The sequence below is a fragment of the Cervus canadensis genome, chromosome 7 (assembly GCF_019320065.1).
Source record: "Cervus canadensis isolate Bull #8, Minnesota chromosome 7, ASM1932006v1, whole genome shotgun sequence".
Lineage (NCBI taxonomy): Eukaryota > Metazoa > Chordata > Mammalia > Artiodactyla > Cervidae > Cervus > Cervus canadensis.
Genome location: NC_057392.1, coordinates 48,660,886 through 48,684,894, shown reverse-complemented (window position 1 = coordinate 48,684,894; position 24,009 = coordinate 48,660,886). Strand labels below are relative to the sequence as shown.

The 24,009-nt window shown below is 39.2% G+C and overlaps 2 protein-coding genes across 5 annotated transcripts in view; both read right to left on the bottom strand.

The window, feature by feature from the left end:
• XXYLT1 (xyloside xylosyltransferase 1) overlaps positions 1-5,910 on the bottom strand; it is a 162,456-nt gene extending 156,546 nt beyond the window's left edge. For both annotated transcript variants that reach the window (XR_006270338.1, XM_043473314.1), the window contains exon 1: positions 5,282-5,910. Coding sequence is in view for 1 of the 2 variants with exons in the window: in XM_043473314.1 (XP_043329249.1) it covers positions 5,282-5,785 (504 nt within the window). In the remaining variant the exon portion in view is untranslated. The remainder of the gene's footprint in view (positions 1-5,281) is intronic.
• A 3,592-nt stretch (positions 5,911-9,502) lies between these two features.
• ACAP2 (ArfGAP with coiled-coil, ankyrin repeat and PH domains 2) overlaps positions 9,503-24,009 on the bottom strand; it is a 153,580-nt gene continuing 139,073 nt past the window's right edge. For all 3 annotated transcript variants that reach the window (XM_043473311.1, XM_043473312.1, XM_043473313.1), the window contains 4 exons: positions 23,899-24,008; positions 22,489-22,599; positions 20,170-20,231; positions 9,503-14,230 (listed from right to left, as the gene is read on the bottom strand). In XM_043473311.1, coding sequence (XP_043329246.1) covers positions 14,130-14,230; positions 20,170-20,231; positions 22,489-22,599; positions 23,899-24,008 — 384 coding nt within the window. In that variant the 3' untranslated portion in view covers positions 9,503-14,129. The remainder of the gene's footprint in view (positions 14,231-20,169; positions 20,232-22,488; positions 22,600-23,898; position 24,009) is intronic.

Below are 24,009 nucleotides of genomic sequence, written 5' to 3'. Positions count from 1 at the left end.
GATCTCCCTGATCCAGGGATCAAACCTGAGTTTCCTGCATTTCAGGTAGGTTCTTTAGCGCTGAGCCACCAGGGAAGCCCAACTCACCCAGGTATCGTGTACACGACGATCGCTGGTCTTAGTTATGGGTGGACTTTACCTTAAAACTTTAAAACATATCTGTGAAGTTATCCAGAGTGCAAGATACATTGTGCATGATACAATAATATTATACAAAGTCCTTCCCTACAGATCCATGACTAAAGTTTCCCATGAGAAACATACATTGCTACATTAACTACTACAGTTGTATCATGAGTGTATTATAATTTAAGAGTTCCATTGCATTTGGTAAATTCTCTAAATTTTAGAGTATAAAATGTCAGCTAGTCTTTTCAAAGAGCATCTCACTTCAGGATACACTTCTTTGATCACTTCTTTCCCAGATGGTCATAACTTAGTCGAAAGTTTTCTTCTGGTCAAGGTACCTGCTGCCATGACAGGTGGGGGAATCTACGTTGCAATGTCAGCTGTTTGTCATTAGCTTCACTGAGAAGCCAGCATCAAGGTTTTTACCCTCAGGCTTCTTTGGAGCCTCAACTATGAGCTGGGGCTTTTCAAAGTGACTTACAGTTTTCCTTTTGCAATAAAAGAAACTGCAAATTCAAAAAAGGTGTGCAGAGAGATTTGACTTTTGTCTCGTTACCCCAAGTCCTCAGCACGCTCCTCCTGGAATCTAGTGGTCCCTTTTAGGTGTAGAAAGCACGAGGCCTCCTTCCTGTTCCTAACTTGTCAGCTGGAGACGGAGCAACCCCGCCTCGTGCTCTGAGATGGCTGAAGTCTGATGTGCCAGGGGCAGCACACCAAGAACCCTTCTGAGATTTCTCAGCTTTAATTAATACAGCTATCAATCAGTCGACTATAAAAGATTTCTGAGAGCCTAGAATGTGCCAGGAACTGTGCTAAAAATATAACAGTGATGGAGGAAGAGAGAACACCATCCATTGTTTCATGCCATCTGTGCCCCAGGAGACCAGCACGCCCCACCTCCTGCCGGCTCCCCAGCCCTCCTTTCCCCACCCAACATACTACCACCTCCCTTAGGGAAGGAAGAGAAACCGCAGTGAGGGGTGAGTTTCGGAGGCAGGTCTGTCTGGTTCTCTTCTCTGGGATTAGCCTTGAAGAGACTGCCCCTCCCTGCAGGGCAGCCAGCTGCTGTCAGAGCAGCCTGTCCCTCCAGAAGTCTGTCTGGCCTGTGTTCCAGATGGGGGAAGCACATGTCCCTGAGTCTGTCTGCACTCCCAACTCAGGCTAGAAACAGGGGTGGCTGTCCACCCAGCAGACCAAGAGGGTAGTAATGCCCTGCCCTTCAGGATATGATGCTCTAGTAGGGAGGGGCAGAATGCAAACTAGGAAACAGGGTAGTGACTTTCTCAAACTTATTTCTTGATGTTCAAATAGCTCTTCCTCTTGCTTCCTTCAGCCCCTGCTCAGATATTAACAGTATCTGTGAGGCCTTCCCTGCCCACCTGTACAAAACGGCCCACAACTCTGCACCCCGACACACGGACACTCCCTGTGTCCTTATCCGCCTTGACTTTTCTCTACATGATCATGATCTGACTCATTCTGTGAGGACTTCTGTTCATTTGTTTGAGCCAACCTCCTCCACACCCCTACAGCCCCAGGATGTAAGCGCCACGAGGGCAGGGACCTAGTTCTGTTCCTGCTGGCCACCAGCACCTAGAACAGTGCCTGCAGCAGGATAAGCGCTCAATAATATCTGTTGAATGAATGAACAAATAAGCGTGTGCAACCAACAAGGTGACGGGAAAGATAACGAAGGCCAATAGGGTGGCAGCTGCTTCAGAAAAGGGGTTCAGGGATGGCCTTTCTGAGTGGTCACCATCTGAGGGATAGTGCAACACAAGAAGCAATCGTGCTGAATGCATGAGGGTGTCCCCACAGCACTGGGAAAGTCCCCCCGGGCCCCTGCAGGGGGCTGGCCACCCCAAAAAGGAGGGAGGCAATGGCTGCGGGGCCCGGCAGTCAGCAGAAGTCAGAGTCCCCAGAAGTCAGCAGAGTAGAAGAGTATTGTGAGAGCAGACACTCAAGGGCCACAGCAGCACAGGGCCGCCTGCAGTGCACGAGGTGGCATTGAACCCTCCCCTCTCCGAGGGAGGTCGGGGTTAAATCTTCCTTTGAGAGGAGGCCTGGGAGGCCCTGAGAAGCAATGAGGGGTCACCCACGTCACCCAAATAGTCACTGGCCACCTGCGGTTTAAACTCAGGGCTGCCTCCCTCCCTCAGGACTATCTCGTGCCCAATCCAGCAGGTTCAGCAATGGGACAGGCTATACATGGGGTGATGCTAAGCACCAGGGGTGCCCGGTGTCAAGGGCTGTACCTGCCCCGTCTGTGTTCCCTTCAGTTGTGACTTTAGGGTCCGACACACAGCAGATGCTCAGCCATTCAGGGGAGTTAAGCATATATGGTGGGCTCCTGAGGGCTGGGCAGAGATGACTGTGGTCACACACAGAAAACAGATTCACACACAAAAAAATAAATAAAAGGAATAAAAGCAATTTAGCTGAACATGATAAACCCTTATCTAAACACAGCCATCAAGTCAGAGGCCCCAGACCCTCATTCCTCATGCCTTGGTGGGGTAGTATCAATTCCTTCAGGTCATCTGCAGCTGCCTCGGGCCTTGAGTGATGGCTCTGGCTGTCGGAACCAGGGCCAGCAGAGGGATAGAGTTGGAGCATGAAACACAAACTCAAAGGAGGGAACCTGGCCCTGAGCCTGGACCTGCCCTAGACCTGTATTTACAGTGCCCACTATGTTCCAGGCACAGGGACCGGAGATGAGAAGGCATGCAGTCCACGGCACCAGCGAGGTACATGAGGAGGTACATGAGGTACCTCCTCCTCTCGAATGGAGGTTCCTTGGATGGCTCCAACAAGGAGACGGTATCTGAAGATGGGCGAGACTTCGCGATGCACACAGAAAGTGTATCCTGGTGGTGGAACAAAAGAAGCAGAAGCATGTAGGCTGGAAAAAGTTGGATACATGACAGGACACTGTGGCTGGAGCTCATGAAGGGGACAGCAGAGTCCTAGTAACGGGGCAGGGTGTGACCTCTGACTCAGAAAGTGAAACCATGACAATGTTGGTCTACACGGTGGTGTCTGGAGCACCAGTCAAGTCTGGAGGCCCTGAGAGGCAAAGGGAGGCGGGGTTACCCACAGTCACCCAGCTCTATCCAGACTGGCCCTATGATCTAGCAAAGGATTTCTCAAACAATGGAGTCCTAAGGAACACCCGGAACAGGTTGCCAGGCCCTACCTCCTGAGACTGCAATTAGGGAAATCAGGATGGGCCCCAGGTTGAAAGAACCCCAGCTCAGACAGTGGACCCCAAGGCCCCTGCAGCCACAAGCTCCAGGACCTGGATTCTTGGCCTCCCGTACCATGGAATCCAGACCAGGTGCCTCGCTATGATTGGTGGGTCTTCCCAAAGGGTTCATTTGTTCTGGGCAGGGCATAGACTGGATGCTCTGGCAGAAAGCTGGAACAGAGAGCTGTGGAGGGCTGGGCACAGACTGTCCCCAATTCTAGGGTCTTTCCTAGGGGAAGGTGAAAACTATGTAAACAGTGGTCAAGGGCCCAGGAAGAAAGGAAGGACACCCTGGGCAGAGAGTACAGCTTGTGTAAAGGTACATTCAGTACAGTTAGTAGGGGAAGGACAAGGAGATTGGCTGAAGAGCCCGGCCCCACAACAGACAGCCCTGCCAAGAAATGAGGACTTGATTCTGTAGACAACAACAACAACAAAGGGAGTTCCCTGGAGGTCCAGTGGTTAAGACTGAACTTCCACTGCAAGGGACACAGGTTGGGGAACTCAGATCCCACAGGCTGTGCAGTGTGGCCAAAAACAACAACAGGCCCCTGAACCATGCAGGAGGCCAGCATTGCTCCCCTTAGTCACTCACCCAGCACAACACATGGTACACTACTCTAATCTTACCAGCCCTCCCCCTACCACCAGTCTCCATCCTTGAAATGGCAGCCCACTCCAGTACTCTTGCCTGGAAAATCCCATGGACGGAGGAGCCTAGTGGGCTACAGTCCATTGGGTCGCTTAGAGCCGGACATGACTGGAGTGATTTAGTGCACACTATTTCTATCCCAAAATCACACCTTAGATTCCCTCTGGGCAACTATTAGGTCAAAAGGAGACATGTAATTTAAGTGAGGCCATTAACACTAAGCATGGACTCCAAGGAGATCCAACCAGTCAATCCTAAAGGAGATCAGTCCTGAATATTCATTGGAAGGACTGATGCTGAAGCTGAAACTTCAATACTTTGGCCACCTGATGCAAAGAACCAACTCATTGGAAAAGACCCTGATGCTGGGAAAGATTGAAGGTGGGAGGAGAAGGGGACCACAGGGGATGAGATGGTTGGATGGCATCACCGACCGGATGGACATGAGTTTGAGTAGGCTCTGGGAGTTGGTGATGGACAGGGAAGCCTGATGTGCTGCAGTCCATGCGGTCACAAAGAGTCGGACATGACCGAGCAACTGAGCTGACTGACAAGAATACAATCTCTCACAAGCAGAGCCAGGCAGTCCGGCCTGGAACAAGACGACTAGCTCTGCTCTGCCCTCTCCAGATCTTATATCCTTACCTCTTGGAGCACTTTCTTGCTGGGAGGAACCCGCTGCTTCTCTAAATGGGTTCATGACCCTGAAGAGAAGGGAAGAAGGAGGCACACTGAGGAGATGAAATGGTTTACATGGGCTGGGTGTGGGCTGGACCAGTTTCAACTGAAATCCTTACAGCTGTGAGAAATGTCACTGTAATTTGAACAAATCAAGCGGCCTAAGACCTTGTCCAGCAGACGCTGCACCTTCAAGTGACCTGCTCCATCCTCAAAAGTCAAAGACTAAGAAGAATAAAAAGAGGGGCAGACTAAAGGCACTGACTGCTGAAATAAACCACGCCAGGAAAGAGGGGGCGTGGCGATTCTCCAGGGGGCTGCAGGTAAAGAGAAGCTCGGATCAGGGAAGTCAGCTAACAGAGGCTCCGAGACACGCCCCCCCCCGCCCCCCTCCGCCCCGACCATGCCTGCAGCGTGCTATGAACGCACAATTCGGGAGGGTACGGTTTAGGCTTCTGCTGGCACTGGCAGTGGGCATCGCAACTAAGACACCTCCCTCCTGACCCCTGGATCCAGGCCGGGCCCCACAATGACCGAGTCACCTACCCGGAACCTTTAGCTGGGGTCCCGCTCACCTTGCATTTGAAGCCGGCGGCGGGCGGCAGCAGCTCCCGCAGCAGGGCCTTGGCCACCTCGCGGCTGGCCTCCTCGCTTACGAAGTGCAGGTTAAGCACCTCGTGCGCCTCGAACTTAGCGAGGCGCAGCAGGGAGCCGAGGGCGACGCGGGCCTTGGCCTGCAACGCGGCATTGTGTTCGGCCTTGGTGAACATCATCAGCAGGTGGTAGTCCACCGGCCCGGCCCCGCCGCCCTCTAAGCTCTTGGCCTTAGCGCCCGGGGCCGGCGCCAAGGATCCCCGCGCCAGCTCCAGCACCGGCGGCGAGGGCGCAGCAGGGGCCCCGGCGCGGGCCTCCTTCAGCCTCTTGGTGGCGCTGGAGAAGGTCTCCCGACCAGAGCCCAGGTAGTAGAAGGCACAGACGGCCAGCGCCGCGGCCAGCAGCAGCGCGCAGTAGTGGGAGCGCACAGCGCCCAGACGCGCCATGGCCCGAGCGCACGGGGGCCCGCCTCGGAGGAGACCCATGCGCCCCCCGCCCGCGGACAGATCAGCCGGGGAGTTGCTGCAGAGACCAGTACCCCGGCAGCAAGTTAGCAGCCCCGGCAGCAGGCGGCAGCCATGGCGGGGGCGGAGCCGAGCTGCCAATCTGCGGGCGCTGATGCGCGGAAAGGCGGGGCCAGGCTGCCTGGCAGCCACTGGGTCCTAAGCGCAGAAGGATTACAGCGGGGTTGGGCCCTGAACCCGGGGGCGTCCCTCCAGCGTGTTCGAAGGAGGCGGTGAGGACTTGGACACGCAAGTCAGCAGGCTGTACGGTCTGTGGAAAATGGCCCTCGTTGACTGCACAGCCCCAGGCGCTAGAAACCGAAGCTAAGCCTCCGGAAGCAAAAAGACTAAACTGGACGCACAAAATTTTTTTCTCTATTTATATACATTTTCCTCCTAATTTCTTGAAGGCTTTAAGTCCTCTCCCCGACTCCTTTCACACCTTGGAGACTATCTAGGGCTGAAGAATTTAAACTAGCAACTCCCTTCCCATTCTCGATGAAGTAGGATTGACACCAGAGGTGTGAATCACTTGCTCACCTCACTTGGTATCTCTGAGGCCGACCAGAGGCAACCTAAAGGATGTGGCCACCAGGGGGGGCACCTGCCACCAACTTTGGGTAGTTCAGAGCTCCCCAGGAAGCTTGCGATTTTTTTTTTAACAGACTTTAACACTTTAAAAGAGACTTACTGCATTATTAACTGAGGCGTAACTGAGGTCACTTGCTCAGGTCACACAGTGACAGGTTTCACAGAGAAACAGACACTCTTCTACAGCAGATGAGGGTGCATGTACTGGCACAACTTTCCTGAAGGGCACTCTGGCAATACTAAAATCTAAGAACTTTCAGTTCTTTCTCCTATCCACAGAACAGTGGTTCTCAAATTTTTATTGGTACTAGCTGGGGTCGCACAGAGTCGGACATGACTGAAGCGACTTAGCAGCAGCAGCAGCACTGGGGAGCTTGATAAAACACAAGGGCTCAGGCCCTATTACCTTCAAAGAGCCTGAGCCTCGATGGTGATTCTTCTGCAAGCCAAAGTTTGAAAAGCAGTGCCCTTCACACAGTCAACCTCTTCTGCTTCAGACCTTGGCTTGGGGGTCCCTGCCTCAAGGAGTGGTCTCTAAACACCAGCCCTTGCAGTGTCCAGATGAGGCACCATCCTCAAGGATCCCATAAGGGCCACCTAAGAACTACTCAATTCCATCTTTCTCTGCTACAAGAAGCCAAGACTTCAAGAGAGCAGGCAATGTGTCTTTCTTTAACCATAATAACTCCAGTAACTGATGGTGCTTGACTCACTGGAGCGTCAGAAATACACCCACCCATTGTGAACCATCATTTTCATAAAGGAATAAGGAAAAATGTACTCAAATATTTAGCCACAAGGGTAATGCAGAGCTAGGTTTATAATGACAAGATATTAAAATCAAATGTTCATCAGTAAAGTGAAACTAAAATAAAGATGCTGTTGGGAATTCTCTGGTGATCCAGTGGTTAAGAGTCTGCCTGCCAGTGCAGGGGACACGGTTTCAATCCCTGGTCCAGGAGGATACCATACACCGAGTGACAGGTAAGCCTGTGCGCCACTACTGAGCCAGCACTCTAGAGCCCACAAGCCACAACTACTGAATCCAAGTGCCTACAGCTTGGGCTCTGCAACAAGAGAAGCCACCACAATGAGAAGCCCACTCGCCCACAACTACAGAAACCCTACACACATCAGTGAAAACCCAGTGCAGCTAAAAATAGATAATTTTTTTTTAATTTTTAAATTAAAAAATAAAGATGCTGTTGGTGCTGTAGTCAGCAAAGTGGAAATTTTTTAAAGTGATAAATGGAGGAAGAACCTATAGATTTACAGACTCAAGAGATATATTAGCCAATTGCAATGAATGGAACTTACATAAATTCTGATTTGAAAAATCTTTTTTTTAAATAACACAAGATATTGAGGAATTTGAATATTGACTACAGTTTCATAGTTTAAGAAAGGTGATATAATTTTTTAAGAACAGTCCTTTTTCCCCCCTTTAACTTCTTTATATTGAAGTGTAGGTGATTAACAATGTTGTGTCAGGTTCAGGTACACAGCGAAGTGACTCAATTATACATATACATGTATCTATTCCTTTTTAAAGTTTCTTCCCATTTAGGTTGTTACATAATATTGAGCAGAGTTCTCTGTATTGGCCAGTAGGTCCTTGTTGTATACACTGTCAACTCCAAACTCAATTATTCCCCCCTCCCCAATCCTTCCTGTCTAGTAACCAAAAGTACGTTCTCTGTTTCTGTTTTGTAAATAAGTTCAGTTCTCTAAGTCCGCTTCTGTTTTGTAAGTTCATTTGTATCATTTTTAAGATTCTGCATAAAAGCAATATACATATTTAGAGAGACATACTCAACAATTTGTTGAAATGTCTGGCACCTGTCTTAAAAAAATAGTGAAGAGGGAAAATGGGTACAAGTGTAGATAAAACAGTGTAAGCCATGAACCAATAGCTAATAAAGTTATCTCTACTTTTCTATGTTTGAAATTTTCAATAAAGACTTTTAAAAATCCTCCCAAAAGTGATGCAGATTACTTAAAGACTTAGAAACTTGTCCCTCATTTGTTAAATGAAAGCAGCAGGTGACAAAACAGTTTGACCCCACTGTATATAAATACACATATCCAAAGGTCTAGAAGGGTAAATACCATGGGAGTAATAGCATCCCCCACACTCCCAGTACTATCCAACAGAACTTCCTAGGGTGAATATATTCTATAATCTGCCCTGCTCAAAACAGTAGTCACTGGACACAAAGCTAGCAGCTCTGACATGTGGCAATTCAACACATGAAGTGCAGTGAAGTTGCTCAGTCGTGTCCAACTCTTTGCAACCCCGTGGACTGTAGCCCACCAGGCTCCTCCGTCCATGGGATTCTCCAGGCAAGAATACTGGAGTGGGTTGCCATTTCCTTCTCCATCAACACATGAACTCAACACTTAATTCAAATTTTAATTAAATTTCAGTAGACACATGTGGCTAGGAGGTACCATATTAAACATCACAGGCAAATGATGGAATTAGGACCGAATTCTTTTTGCTTATCATTAACCTTTCCTACAATGAAAAAGCACTGTTTTGTAATAAAGTAGGCGGTTTTCATTTAAAACATTTACTATCGGTTTGCATTCTCCTGGTCAAATAACTATTTATGAAAATGAAGTGAAGTGGAACAAAGTAAATTACATAGAATAGTTTTAGTGTCTGCTTTCACTTAACTTTTAAAGGAAAAGCAAAAGCAGGCAATTCACTTCCAGGTCTGTTCTTTTAAGCCTCTATTCCTTCAATCTCGATTCACGCAAAAACTTGTTTGTTTACTAAAAGGACTGAGTGTAAATGTGTTGCCTAGATTAGAAACTTCAACAGATATCTCAATCATAATGGCAAAAAAATTAGAGCTACAACATAAAAAGACCTTTGTGGCTTTTAGCTAATGAACTGGGAGCCATACAGCTCTGTGACAGGCAGAAGAAAACATTTAAAAAATCAAAACGGATTTCATGGTTGAAGCAATCAGCAAATAGGATCAATCTGGACCAATCTGACAGAGTAGGAAAGACACACAGAACTGAAAATATGAAACACATGAGTTGACAGGTATATCTGCAATTGTGGTTCACAATAAAGTAGAAGTCTGAACACAAAAGAACTATGCCAGAGGTGAGATTTTTATTGACTTGACATAATTTCTTGGCATACAAAGAATTTAATCAGGTAAATATTTACAATTCTTACATAATGTACATCTTAGAATAACTATAAAGATAACATACTTTGTTCCATTTACAGTGACATCCTATAGTAAAACTACATTCATGAATTAGATACAAATAAATCCTCTACATGCTAATAAAAACTAAATGGATTGTTGGTTATACATTCTTTAAAATCTATCTTTTCACAGGTAGCAGGAAATATTACATGTAATAAGTCTTTATGACGGGAATGATCCAGAAATATCATGAAGCACAAGTAAACACATAGAGGAAAGTAGCTCATCATTTCTAAAAGTTAACCTTTAGCCTTTGTGTAAAATAAATGGTGCCAATATTCTTTATAATGTAGAGAGCTTTCCCTGTTTAAAATGAATATCCAAAAGGCTGGGAAGTATGCTGAGGAAAAATAAGAAAACCTAGTACATAAGGTAGTGAAAAGAGCAATGTAGAGAAAAGTTTATTTAATCAAATCTTGCTTTCTTCCCATTATCTCATTTTAGGAGATAAATTTATGGAAACGGAAAAGGATGCCCACAACATTGTATTTATAGATGTCAAGATTTGACCAAACTGAATCCATGCCCCTTTTAGCTGTCTTCATTTAGAAGAATCAAGAAATTGGTAAGCATATGGTGGATTACAATTACCTTTACAACATTTTGCCTTTGTCAATGTTTGTTATTGCAAAAATATAAAATTCCCTACAATTTGATGTCTTCAAATCTTAATCTATTTCTTCAAAGTAATTTTATATCCAGGTTTTCCAGAATATTTGGAGTCTTTTTTTTTTTTACCAAAACAAAAGGAAAGCTGGCAGTCATTATTAGACTGCTGATTTATAATGATTTCAAATCATTTCATGATATGAGTGCCTCTTGACTACTAGTCAGACAGGGTTCTGGTGTCAGCTATGCCACCAACCAGCAAACAGAGACCAGCTCTGTGAAACAAGAGCAGCAGCCCATGATCAGAGAAGAGACAATGCTGGTGATCTCAGAAGTCCAACCATGAGGATCCCGCAAGATAAACTGAAGGCAAGGCACACTGGGAGGAGCTGTGCGAACAGTATAGGGAAGACCGCTGTTATAGTTTCACTTTGTTTCATCCAACCCATTTTATTTGTGAGGCGCTCTGACTTCAAAGAGTAATGATTACTAGTCAGTGCTCTTTCCACTATATCATGTAGGTCTGAAATCATTTTAGAAAGACAATTCTATAAAAATATAGCATTTTCCAGCTCATGTCCACAGTCAAAAGTGCCATCAAACAGAAAAGTTAATTAAACAATATATGAGTGATAAGGGAATGTCTTATTCAAAACGGATAGTAAATTTAGTCTTAAATACAATTGTTTCTTGTGATCACACTTCACATGTGTAAAATTATATTTTTAAAATACTGCTTAACGCATCACAAATATAAGTTGTCCAGACTGTAAAAGTATGTGTTTTGTCAAAATGCACTCATGAAGAACCAAAGTAATATTTCAAATAAAATATATATGTTTTACAAAGTAAACACTAAAGTTGATTAAAATATACAATGAAGACCAGTATAAATTAGGCAAACACTGTAATATAGTGAATCCCTGGAAATCTCTGAATTTGTAAGAATTGTACCAAAGGTAATTTTTTAAAACCTTAGAAACCTTAAACATGTTAAGTGTTACAATGAAAAATTACAAAGAACTACACAATTACCTTTAGTCTAGTTCTAACATGAAACTGCACTGTATAAATTCCTCATAGTACTGCTACTCTTATTTTGAGACTATTTTAAATCAAACTTTTAAGCTAATAAGCTAATAATGATTAATGGAATAATAAGGGATCTGAAACTAAATACCAGCAGATCACCTAGGGAAAGAAAACAAAGGACAATCACATTGATTTTTGAAGCCCAAGACTATAACTAACATTGTTTACACTGTAATTGATCATACTGTACTGAATAATTCACAGCATAATAAAACTCAGATTTGTTACATACTATAGAAAAGCTGTTAGTTGACATAGTTAATTCACCTTGGTTAAAAGCCAACCTACTCTGTAACTACTTGTAACTTATTAATTTACTTTAAAACTTGGCTGTTACTACTGCATCATTTCTGCCAAATTTAATCCAAATTGGGTTTTGGCATATTCAAGAAACCAAGCCACAGAAATCTATTTTTCAATGTACAAACTCCCTACACTGTTAAAGATTTCACTTTCACTTTCTTTGAAGATTTTCTGAAGATATTCAGAACCATGATCATCTTTAGTGTACTTCAAATACATCTCTAACAATTAAATTTAAGTAGACACTAATTACTGCCACATTAACAACTCATGCCTGAAGTCACAGAAGTTAAGAGTCTCTAAGAACTGCTTTCACAACCAGAGACCCCAGAGGTGATCTGGAGACCAAAGGCTGGATCCAAAATGAAAACTACCTAGGCTCTTCAGATAAAGAACAAAAGGATTCCTAGGATCAAAACTGGAATAGGCACTACAAAGGAAAAGTGAGGCTCTTGTTTTTTCTTTCTTCCTCTGTTTCTTTCTTTCTTATCTCAATATATTTCCTTCTCCTTGAGCTTTCTGGACAATTAATTTCAAAGTACACTAACAAAAATGCTACAAATCAGACTTTTGCAAAGCCGGGTGGTCTTTGACTCAGATTTCAGGGAAGATTTAATGTTCTTGTTATTGTTGCAATTAAAATACAAGGTTTTGGAAATTAGCCTTTCCTTAGAAATAATCCATACATATATTTTTTACCTTTATCTAATACATGGCAGTTATTACTAAATAAGCATTATATGCATGCAATTTGGTCAAACAAATACAGAACCTTTTCTGTGATGTGAATTTATTTCAGTATAATTCCTGTTTTGATTCTGATTTGATGTTCAGTCAACTTAGAAAACTCTACTTACTGGTGGGAAAATGTTAGAAAATTTATTATATACCCAATGAAATATAATTTCTCTACTTATTTGGTAACTCAAGTTTAAAAACCTCTCACTACTTACATATAACTTGAAAAAGAAAATTAAACTTAATTATGACAATATTAAAAATAAACCATAAGGCAAATTACTTATTTTACACTCCTGACGAGAGGTCAATCAAAGATGGAATCAAACAAATTTGTAGCATATACATAGAAAATTAACATTTCCATAGTATAGCATATCTGTCCAATTCCATAGTATTTTGGAATTCAAGGGTCTGTGATTCATGTAACCAAATACTAAAGCTACATGTGCTGTGCTTAGTCGCTCATTCGTGTCCAATTCTTTGCGGCCCCGTGGCCTACAGCACCCCAGGCTCCTCTGTCCATGGGATTCTTCAGATAAGAATACTGGAGTGGGTTACTGTGCCCTCCTCCATGGGATCTTCCCAACCCAGGGATTGAACCCAGGTCTCCCACATTGCAAGTGAATTCTTTACCATCTGGGCCACCAGGGAAGCCTACATAGATGCTATAATTTAAATGAATGTATACCATGTACAATAAGTACATAGGATAGATGTTAGAAGAATTAAAAAGCAATTTATTGCTGTATATTTTAGTATAATCTTAAAAAATGAGTCTTTTTTTCTCCTTTTACAGAGAGATTTTCCTTTCACTAGGAGCAACAGCAAAAATGTACCTTGAAAAGGACACATTTCAAATATAAAAATGTTCTACATTATTTTTGTCAACTTTTCCTTTGATAGTTACAATCTGATGAAAGCATAATTTTGCAACATTTAAGTAACCTTTGAAACACAGTTTTATTACATCAATAAAATTGTCAAGGTTTTAGGAAATCAACCCAACATTGAAGAACTATAACTTCTATGAGATCCTTTTGGTAACTGAAAAAAAAAATTGTCAACGGTTTCTTTTTTGCTTCTTGAAATGGAATAAATCTAAAGGACTGAGTTATATCAATCTGTACAGCCACTGTATGTATGTTAAAGTACTGGACAATAATGTGAGGGATAAACTACATTTATGAGGAAATGGGGTCATGTATCCTCTAGTTCTAATAATTAAATTACATATTGTGTATATAATAGCTACCAAGAAAAAATAAAAACAAAAACTATTTTGAACCACCAACATCCAGGAAGCTAAAGCAAAGACACATTCTGGAATCAGGCAGGACATCAGGCTCCCCACTTGATGCTGACAGGCTTGACTGAACAATCCTGGGCACAGTGCACAGAAGAAAAACATCAATGCCATCATTCATTGGGAAAAAAAGATTATTCTGTATAAATTCTTAGCATCTTGTAACCTAGAGATGGCCTAAGTCCAGATTCAACTTTCCTCTATAAAAGACAGCCCTTTAAACAGGCTTTTAAAAAATAAAATAAAATAAGTCTTAAAGTAGGTTCCTCTCCCAACTGCTAAGAGATCTATGTTTTGATTTATAAAAATATCAATGAATGGGTATCTTTTCTCCAAACCGCTCAATAGCTACTAAAAGTAAGTAAGTAGAATTAAAGCAGTAAAAATACGTGAGTTTCAGATATATACATTAGGGGGTCACGAGATTTACTACTTTCCCCAGTCTAAAAAAGATTCAAAATTTCTGTGAATCTTGCTGGAAACGATTTAGTTTCTCTGGATTATTGGATGCCATTTGGGAGAAATCACGAAAAATGTCCTGGTAAGTTTCATCACCTGCATCAAAGTAAAATAAAAACACTTTTAAAAATTTATATTAAAAGTATTAATAAAACACATTCACTTTATGACTAGTAACTATTTTACAATTCATGATAATAAAACTTTGTTCAGATGAGCATTTTTTGAAGAAAAAAGACCAACTAAATGTAAATGCTGGATAAGTATATAATGGAAGAAAAAAAAACTATACCTGAAAAAAGCACCTCAGATGCAGCCACAGAGGAAAGTTCAGAGTTAGAAAAGAGCAAAGATGCAAGTGTTTTAAAGCAAGTAAAGAAATACATTTATTAACACACAAGAAATAAAAGTCATCCTAAATGAGGTATAATAAACAAGGCATTCTTTAAATAAATATTTCCTTTGATCAAGGCCAAGAAAAGATCAAAAACAAATATTAATGCTTCTGATGGATGCAAGTTAGTAGCAGGACAAAACTGATAACCAGGTGGGAAATTTTAATATTATATCTTAATTAAATCTTAAATAATAGGTGAAAAAGTCTTTATTCAAACTTTAATGCTTAACTAAAACTAATGCACTTAATCTACTCTTTAACTAAGCTTATAAAATAATAAAGCCTAGAAAATGACTTTAAAATCATACTTTCACATTTAGTCAATAGTTAATTTACTGTAGGTCATTTGAGCAAGGATGCTATGACAAAAGGGGACTAAATATCAAAGACATCTGTTAAATTAGAATAATACATATGTTGGTTGGTTGTATATGTGCTCAGTCGCGCCCGACTCTTTGTGACCCCATGGACTGTGGCCCACCTGGCTCCGCTGTCTTGGGATTCTCCAGGCAAGAATACTGGAGTGGGTTGCCATTTCCTACTCCAGGGAATACATGTGTATATACATACAATATGCTTGTAGAGAAGATTATAGACACTGATATTATAGCAGATTGAAGACTATTTTTCTTGTGATGAAAAACTAAATATATATACACATATAGGCTAACTCTTCAGACAAAAGATTTATATAAAATGAAATCTTATTTTCAAGTTAAATCATTCATCATGAATGCTTCATTAAACATATTACTTTTATACAGAGGCTTGTCATAATTCTGTTTTCAAGATTTAGACTGTCAAATACTGGTTTAGGTAATTATTGTTAAAGCATGGTTTTATAATTATTCCCCAAAAGATACCTTGCATCCATCTTATTATACACTCATTGCTACAGTTGTTGTTAATAGTGCAGTAAGTTTCGTCAGCTTTTAAAAAGTGAGATTTTTTGAGGCAATAGATGTCATACCAAAAGCTAGAGAATTAGAAAAAAATCAGGGGAAAGTGATAAAGATCTAGTAAAAAGGTCTAACAGCATAACTCAAGATTTTCAATAAAAAATTTTTTAATGCTTTTAATATTTAGTCAATGTAAAAAGCAAGTTATTAAAATCTCTATATAGTTTTTCATTTAGCCCTGGAAATTTTCTCATGACCTGAATCAATCACTTTAAAAAGAAAAAATACAAGAAGAAGAGAAGCCTAATAGGTTGACTAAGAGTAACATCTAACTCATATATTATTGTAACTAAAACAATAAAGGGTGATATGCTGGAACAACTGGTAAGACAATCCAATTACACCCATGTTTCATTTCATAAAAGTTTACCTCCACATTAGAAGACAAACTACAATCTATTCCCATTTTTAGGCATTCTAAAATATATAAAATAAACTAAGAGACAAACATTAAACATCAATTAACAAACCATACAAAATATTTAAAAGTTTTTCTTATTCTTAGATGTTGAATTCAAATATTTAAAATATTTATTGTAAACATTATAAATATTTTAAAAATACTATTTAAACTGGAGAGTCTGGAATCTTACTTTCCAAGAAAGTGTAAAGTGCAGATTATAATACAAAAATACCACACTGATTTTACCATCCAACACCAGAAGGAACTTAAAAGGCACACATTATACATTCAAGAAGAAATAGGAAGAAGGACCTAGCAGACGCTAATGCCGAACAGCTTACAGATAGCACCAGATGAGCAGTCAATCTTAAGTATTACAACAGTACAATGGCAATATATGGCTTCTACTATTAGCAATGCATATTTTGTATAACAAGCTGTGGGATTTTTTTTTTCTTTTTGTGGTTTTCCAGTTTTTGTTTTTAAATTATCTAGTACCTACTACACAAGTGCATTTTAGTAGAACCATTGTACCATGCAAAACAGATTATACGATTTTTTTTATTCACTGAATTAAATGCTTCCTTGAAGGAAAGGGTTGGTGCTACACTAATCATTGGTTTCACTTACTGAATACATTTTAAAAGAGTTAATACAACACAAAAGGAAGTCTTACCTTCACACACATACACAAAACTTTTCAGTAATATTCAGTTTCTAACCAAATATTAATTAAGGGACTATCAATATAATACCTTTCTTAGGCCTCAAAATGTGTTGTCAAAAAGCAAACATGACGTAACAATAGTGACTAAGATATTTAATATAGTTAACACAAATTGAACTACAAATTGAACTTCAATGTGATTCTTTAAATACAATTTTGATCATTCAGAATGTTTCCCATGGCAAATATAACTTGTCTACACTAGAATACATAAACGATAACCCAGAATATGTTGCCCTGGAAAGTTCATAAGTACATTTGACAGTTTATTATAAACAATAAACAACTAACCACCCAATATTTGAAATACTAAGTTAAATTCTTTAAATTACTTAATCACATTCTATTTCTCTTCAGCAAGCTAACTTCTATGTGCTTGGACAATTCTGAGTTTCTAAAATGTGGACTGCTATATTTCCACTGATGGTTTAAAATAGTGTTTGATTTTTGGTATTCAGAATAAACACTGCAACAGCAGCTATGATCCAAAATTTTGCTAATTTTGCTCTTAACATGTACCCCCCTCAAAGATACGGCAGCATGGGAGACCCTGCTCCCAGGTGATCCGTGATGACCCTGCCCCTCTGGACTGATCACAGCTTCCTTTTTGTAACTGACTGGATCAATGATCAGTCTTCACAGGCAATATACTCACATAATTAATAGTGGTTCACTAAAGCAATGATTTTCAACTGGTTGAAAAACTGCCAACAATCAAGAGGAGTCATAGAGCCAGAGACCGTGGGAACCACCAAACTAGTTTCCAACAATTGAGAGTAGGATGTGAAATTGCACGCATCCACCTAGTCCTCCTAAGAGTCGTAGGAACTGACAAGAAGGGATACATCTTCCCCTCAGGAAATGTGTGCTCTTGGGTCACGCTGCAAAAAACAGAAAGTCTCAGGTCCTTAGGGTTGTAGATAGAAAGTTCAAAAGTGGGGTTTCCTAGAAACAGGTCCATGATTCCCAAAGATTATATCTGAGTCTTTTAAATGGAAGAGATCTTCATAATGAAAAGACTGAAGATACCTGCATTTTAAAACTACCCAGAATTCTGAGGGTTTCCATCTATTGCTAGGCAACAACAACAACAAACGATCTAACTAAAACAACCAACCAAAATCTATGAGAGGGAAATTTACAGTGATAAGCAAAGAGGAAAAGAGACTGGCCGCCTGAGCAAAAATGTCTGCTCTCCAAAGACTCACAAAGGAAAAGGCCCAGGAGCAACTGCTGAGCCATTTCACCAAGTCACCTGTACAAGTATAAAGTTGTTCTGCTTTAAATACGAGACCACCTAAATGAATTTAAAATCTACTTATTACGAAATGCGAATCTCATTTTATTCTGCTGGTATACCATTTCCAGACTTCTACTCTTTTTTTTTTTTTTTAATCTTTTCTAAACTAAGATTTGACTGTAGCAGGAAAGCTTGCTTTTTTCTTCTTTTTAAATAAGCCTTTTTTTTTCCTTCAAATTTTCATTCAAATAAATTGGAAAACTCTTATTTTTCTACTGTTGAGCAGAAGGTGCTGCGCTGTGTACTCAGACATGTTCGACTCTTTGCGATCCCGTGGACCTTAGCCCACCAGGCTCCCCTGTCCAAGGAATTCTCCAGGCAAGAATGCTGGAGTAGGTTGCCGTTTCCTTCTCCAGAGCAGACGGTATATACTCATAAACTTATACATAAAATGACACTGAAAGAACCACTTGAATGCTTCCAGATAGGGGCAGAAGACCTACAGTTTAGATGGAATTAGAAGCTGCAAGAACATAAGAGGACCTGTCCTTTCAAAGCATCCCAGCTCCAGAGAAAAGTCACCCACTGACCTTCTGAAGCTGGGTGCAGTTTCATCAGTAAACACCCTAAGGAAAGAGAAGCTGACCAGACATCTACATTGAAAATGTCAAGGGAAAAAAACTGTTTAACCTAAAATCCTGAAATTCACTCTTATCTTGACTATCAGGTTATATTCTTTGAATAACTTTTATTTTAAAGTGCTTAAACACAAAGGCCTCAAAAATGGCCTAGTAATACTATCACTTAGGTATATCTGTTACAAAATTATAACATTTTTAAAGTCTAACATTCAAGTTTAAAACAAATGGGTGAAATTCAGAATTAATGCTGAGACTTCACCCTTTATCAGCATTCTTACATCTTGGTACTTCATGAATCAGTCATATTGTTTGATCCATAGGATTAAAGTGGGACACTCTAGATTAGAAGTATCTAGCTAAAGTGCCTCTATTCTCAAAGTTCGTACTTGTTCCCTATTAAATTAGACCCCCCAAAAGTAATAAATACAGTCCTCTTAGAAAGGAATGGTCCCATATATCTTAGTTATATATATATATAAATTGGGTTAAAATAAAAGTAAAGTAAAATAAAAATAAAAGTAAAAATGCTGGCTAAAGCTAGCATAAAGTACAGAAATTTCAAAACACACTTAAACAGGAAAGATAGATGATATTACAAGCCACCTTTAAAATATTAATACTGATTGAAAATAATTAAACATACTCACTGAGAACTGAACAGTCTCAATTATTTTAGTCATGGATTCCTAAAATTTTTAACCAGCATGTATATGAATTTAAAACAGATAAATTAGTAATTCATATACTCAAATTCATGAAACTGAAGATCCAATTATTACTCTCTTCTTTGTGAAGAATGTCTAATCAGGATGTGTTCATCAAAGAAAGAAATCTGATCAGCAGCATTTCTTAATTTTCTTACATCTCGACTCAAAGATAAAAATTACGCAAAATGAGACTTGAGCTGGTCCTGAGTTGAGATTTCTTACATCTACTTTGCCATCAAGTTCACAAAATACCGCTTGAAATACTTCCATTTATCCAACAAACATTGTACAATTACTTAGGGCAAAGCTACAAAATAAAATTGGACCTTTTCCCACTACCTTTTAAACTAACTCTATTCCCATTATGGACTTTTTTACCTACTGGTAAACTTTACTTTTAAACCTTTAACTCATTTTTAGGTCAAATACAGAACTCTTAATTCAATAAACGTTGTCTAGGTATTTTCCCTAGTGACTTTTTTATATGTCAACACATAGTGATTTGTCTTTTTATTCCCTGAACACAATTTATAGAAATTCCCTGAATAACAAAAAGAAAACAACTCTGTTATATTCACTTGACAGCCAAAAAGAAAATGACTGTTGTGCTGCTTTAAGTGTATAAAGATACATTATCATTCCATTCACCTCACTGGAATGTATATGGAAGACATCTGTACAGCAGATAAAGAAGTCAGTAGCCAGAGTTAAATACAGCAAGTAAATGTGTACTGTAACAGGAATAGTTATGGAGTTTTAAAGGCTCAAGAGTGAGCCACTCCCAAGAATTCAGTAAGTACAGTACATAGCTAACAACTCACAATTTACAAGTAGTTTATAAAAACTCTATATAGTATTGTTAGTTTGCTAAAGAACTATGACTCTTCCAATTGTAAACTGATAAATTCCTGGATGCATTTCTTATATTGCATTTCAGTATGGTTATTAGTAGAATATTGACCTGGCTGTCCATACAGTCCTTCTGATTCCCGCATCTCTTCATTCATTCTTGCTAAACGTAACCTAAAATTAAAGAATGTTTTAGGTAAGTTATACAATATAAATATTTATAAACTACTGAATTATATACAACTAAGACACGTACTCATGTAATTTTTTCTTTTACCAGTTATTTGGCCTGAAACAAAAGGACTTTTATTTATTAGACCCAACAATCTGAAATACAAAGTAAACAATTCTCATGACAGAAGACAATAAAAGATTTCTAAAAAGTGAGTTTCAGTTTTAAGCAGGTTCCTGGCAGCACCACCAGCAGCTTGCTTCCTCCAGACACACAGAATTCCTGACTTCTAACTCAACCTGTCAGACTTTAACTGCCAACCTTCGAAATTATTGCTTCTATAAAATGGAAGCAATAGCCTGTCATAAGTTCAATCTGGTTCATCCTAAGGTTTGGTAGTTCCAAATGTATAAATAGCATGTGTTATCTATAAATACTGGGGATATATTCTGACATACAGACATTATAATAAATGACCATAGGCTACTAAGATTTTCCCACAGTTACCATATTGATTATACATTCTTTTTGGGTTATTTACATGGCAGCAGGAAGACCTATAGCACTGGTTTAAGAAAATTAGTGAATTTCCTCTCATTTTCTTACTAATTTCAAGCAACATTTTGAAACACAAATGTTATCTGTGGTGCCCCTCTCCTACTCTTTTGCCTGTCCTTCAGGCCACCAAATACTCATTATCCTTCCAGACTTCCATCACCTTCTAATATGCTCTCTTTGGCAACCGCAGCATCTGAGACAGGCTGTTTTTTATCTTCAAAGTACCACAATTTGCTGCCATTTCCTTTCTCAACCATTGTGTGAACTCGTAACAGCAAGATAAGTAAGTCTCCCTTTTTGGTATTTGAACCTTTCAGAGAGGCTGCCTATTTCAATAAATTTTATTTTTTTTTAATTTAATAAATATTTATTAAGCACTTAATGTATACAAGGAAACATGAGATATGACAATCCAATAGAACAGGAAATTTTACACATAAAAGTGAAACTGACAGTCTCAAGTAAAACAAAATGAGAAAATTTAGAGAATTTGGGAACATATTTTGGGGAAAGAAGGGCCACTACTATAAGAATTGCCTGGGAAGCTGCAGCCAGGGTTAATGTAATTTCTCTATATCACTCCTATCTTTTCTTTAATAACTTAGCTTTCTCCAATGTTAAGTCTACAATGATTTAATAGATCTAAATTTTCCTACAATAGTCTCCACAATAACAATAAACCCTCCAGTGAGGAAATGAAGCTAGGTATAGAGAAAATACATTTTTCTCTTTTGGTTTTTTGTTTTGTTTTAGTCTGGCAGGGGTCAGGGAGGGGTGATATATGGCAAGAATTCTCAGTGGGAACTCTGGAGTTCAAGATAGTCAAGGGAGTCCCTCTTTGTAACTGACTGAAATTCAGTGGTGTAAATGGAACTATCTTTATTTAGTTAACAGAGAACGAACAATCATGGGCTTCTTTCAGAATAGAAAGAAAAAGTGATTCATACAACCCGTGTTTGAGACTTCCTACATAACGGTAAAGGACAGGTGACAACCACATTCCTAGATTTCCAGTGTAATAAACAACTTTGATCTAAGATCAAAGACCTCAAGGTTCTTTAACAGGTCATATTAATTTATATTCAAACACTCCAAAACAAATCTTTTTACGTCAAAATAGAGTACTCTTGTGAATAATTTTTTTAAAAAAATAATCACAAACAGGTCCCCTAAGTATCAGTACACAAAGGCAATGCAACTGCAAGTTACTAACATCAATGCAATTGCATTCCCTGCTTATAATCCTCTATTCTTGAGGTAGTTAGTAAAATTGCCTGTTACTAACCAATCCAACCCTCACCCCAGTACTGCACTGAGAGTTAAAGAATCCAGTTCAGCAAAGTCAGTTATTCTATTCCTACTGGCCAGGAAGTAAAACAAAAGTGGCTAAGCACACAGGTTTAGAGACAGAATTCTTGGTTTCAAATTTCAGCTCCACCATTTACTAGTTTCTCAAATTATCTGTAGCTTGGCCTCCTTATAAAATGAGGCTGGTAATAATAAAACCTTCCTCATAGGGTTGAGGTGGGAACCAAGTAATTTCATGTATATAACATGCTTCATACATTTAATGTGCTTAGAAAAGTAAATGGCTTCTAGTAAATAACCAAGTTTAAATTTCACACCTACACAGGAAACTCTATGTTAAAACCCTGTATAAGCAATAAAATGTATGGGAAATAATCATGTGAAAACACTTACAAGGTCACTATATCAGCATTGGCTGCTTCCACAGCTATACTCAAAGGGTCCTTCCCTTCTTCATCAGTGGCATGTTGATTGGCACCTCTTTTTAGAAATAAACATACCTGCCTGATATTGCCAATAAAAAATAAAATTAGTATTCAGCTTAAAAAATAAAAAGCATTATTTAAAGATATAACATCTTCATTAGGAAATTCTTGATTCATTCTACAAAGATTTATTTTATTGACTATTGACTCTAATAATAAAAATCTACATGATCAACATTTTATAAATCTCAAGGTATTTTCACATTTAATCTGGTAATACATAGTATAGTGGGATGTATAAATTATGGCCCCTACCCTCAAAGAATATTATAAAAAGGTGTACACAGATACCTAGAAACTTAAATAAAAAGCACTCAAGGTCATTATCGAGGAAAAGAAGGAAGCCAAGGCAATGTTAACATCATAAAATATTAATGCTAATACAATAGCAACAAATGAGAAGTAATCTTGCTGCTGTATTCCTCACAAATATTCATAACTTCAAGAAACTGACAAAAATGAAAAAACGATAAATGGAGTCTATGAAGTAAAATGGGAATAATCATGATTAAAAAGAAAATAAAAGGATGAGTTAAATATAAGATTTTATAAAGAAGAGTTTTTATGGTAAAGTTATTGAACTGAATCTTCTTGCTAATAGAGGGGAAGAAAACAAGCTAGGATGAAAATAGAAGATTAGTTATAAATAAACATTAGAAAAGGACAGCTTCTTGCCTGTCCAGGTAATAAAGATTGCAGATCCTGAGGTATTTTAAAAAAAAAAAAAAAAAAATGACCTTTGATGCAAATACATAAGGCCAAATTTTGAGTTTATTTGTATCCTCTAGTAGAAAGCCCATTGTATGGCTTTATTGTTCTGTGGATCTAAACACTGGTCCAGAAATCACAGCATCAATAGCACAAAATAAGAATTAACTACTTTGTAGGAAAACTAAAATTTACAAAGTTACAAAATTTCCCCCAAAAGTGTGTGCTATGTACATAATGTATAAATACAGAAATACTGTATGTATTTATACTATAAATACATACAAACACATTAAATTGTCTTTTAAAACTGCCAAAATTTCAGTGACAGTTTTAAATTCTAAGAGATCTATGTAAATAATTAGTAAAGTTCAAAGTAAGTCTGTTAATTTTCTTATTGACAAACAACAGTATTACTGTTACTTGTTGAACAGTAATAGTATTTTTTCCTGAAACTTTTTTAAATTTCAGGTTCTACTGTGACAATGTAAGTCACAGAAAGTATCACCTTACAAACTGTACCTAATGATCTTCACTGAAGAGCAAAAGATTATTTCAAAATAATTTTTTCAAATAAAATATACTCAAATATATAAGCACAACAGTTTACCCCGTGTGCCCCAAGACGGTGGCATGGTGCAGTGGTCCCCGCCCCTGCACATCTCTTTGGTTCACATTAGCACCATTCTGTAGGAGAAACTCGCATGTAACCAAAGAGCCC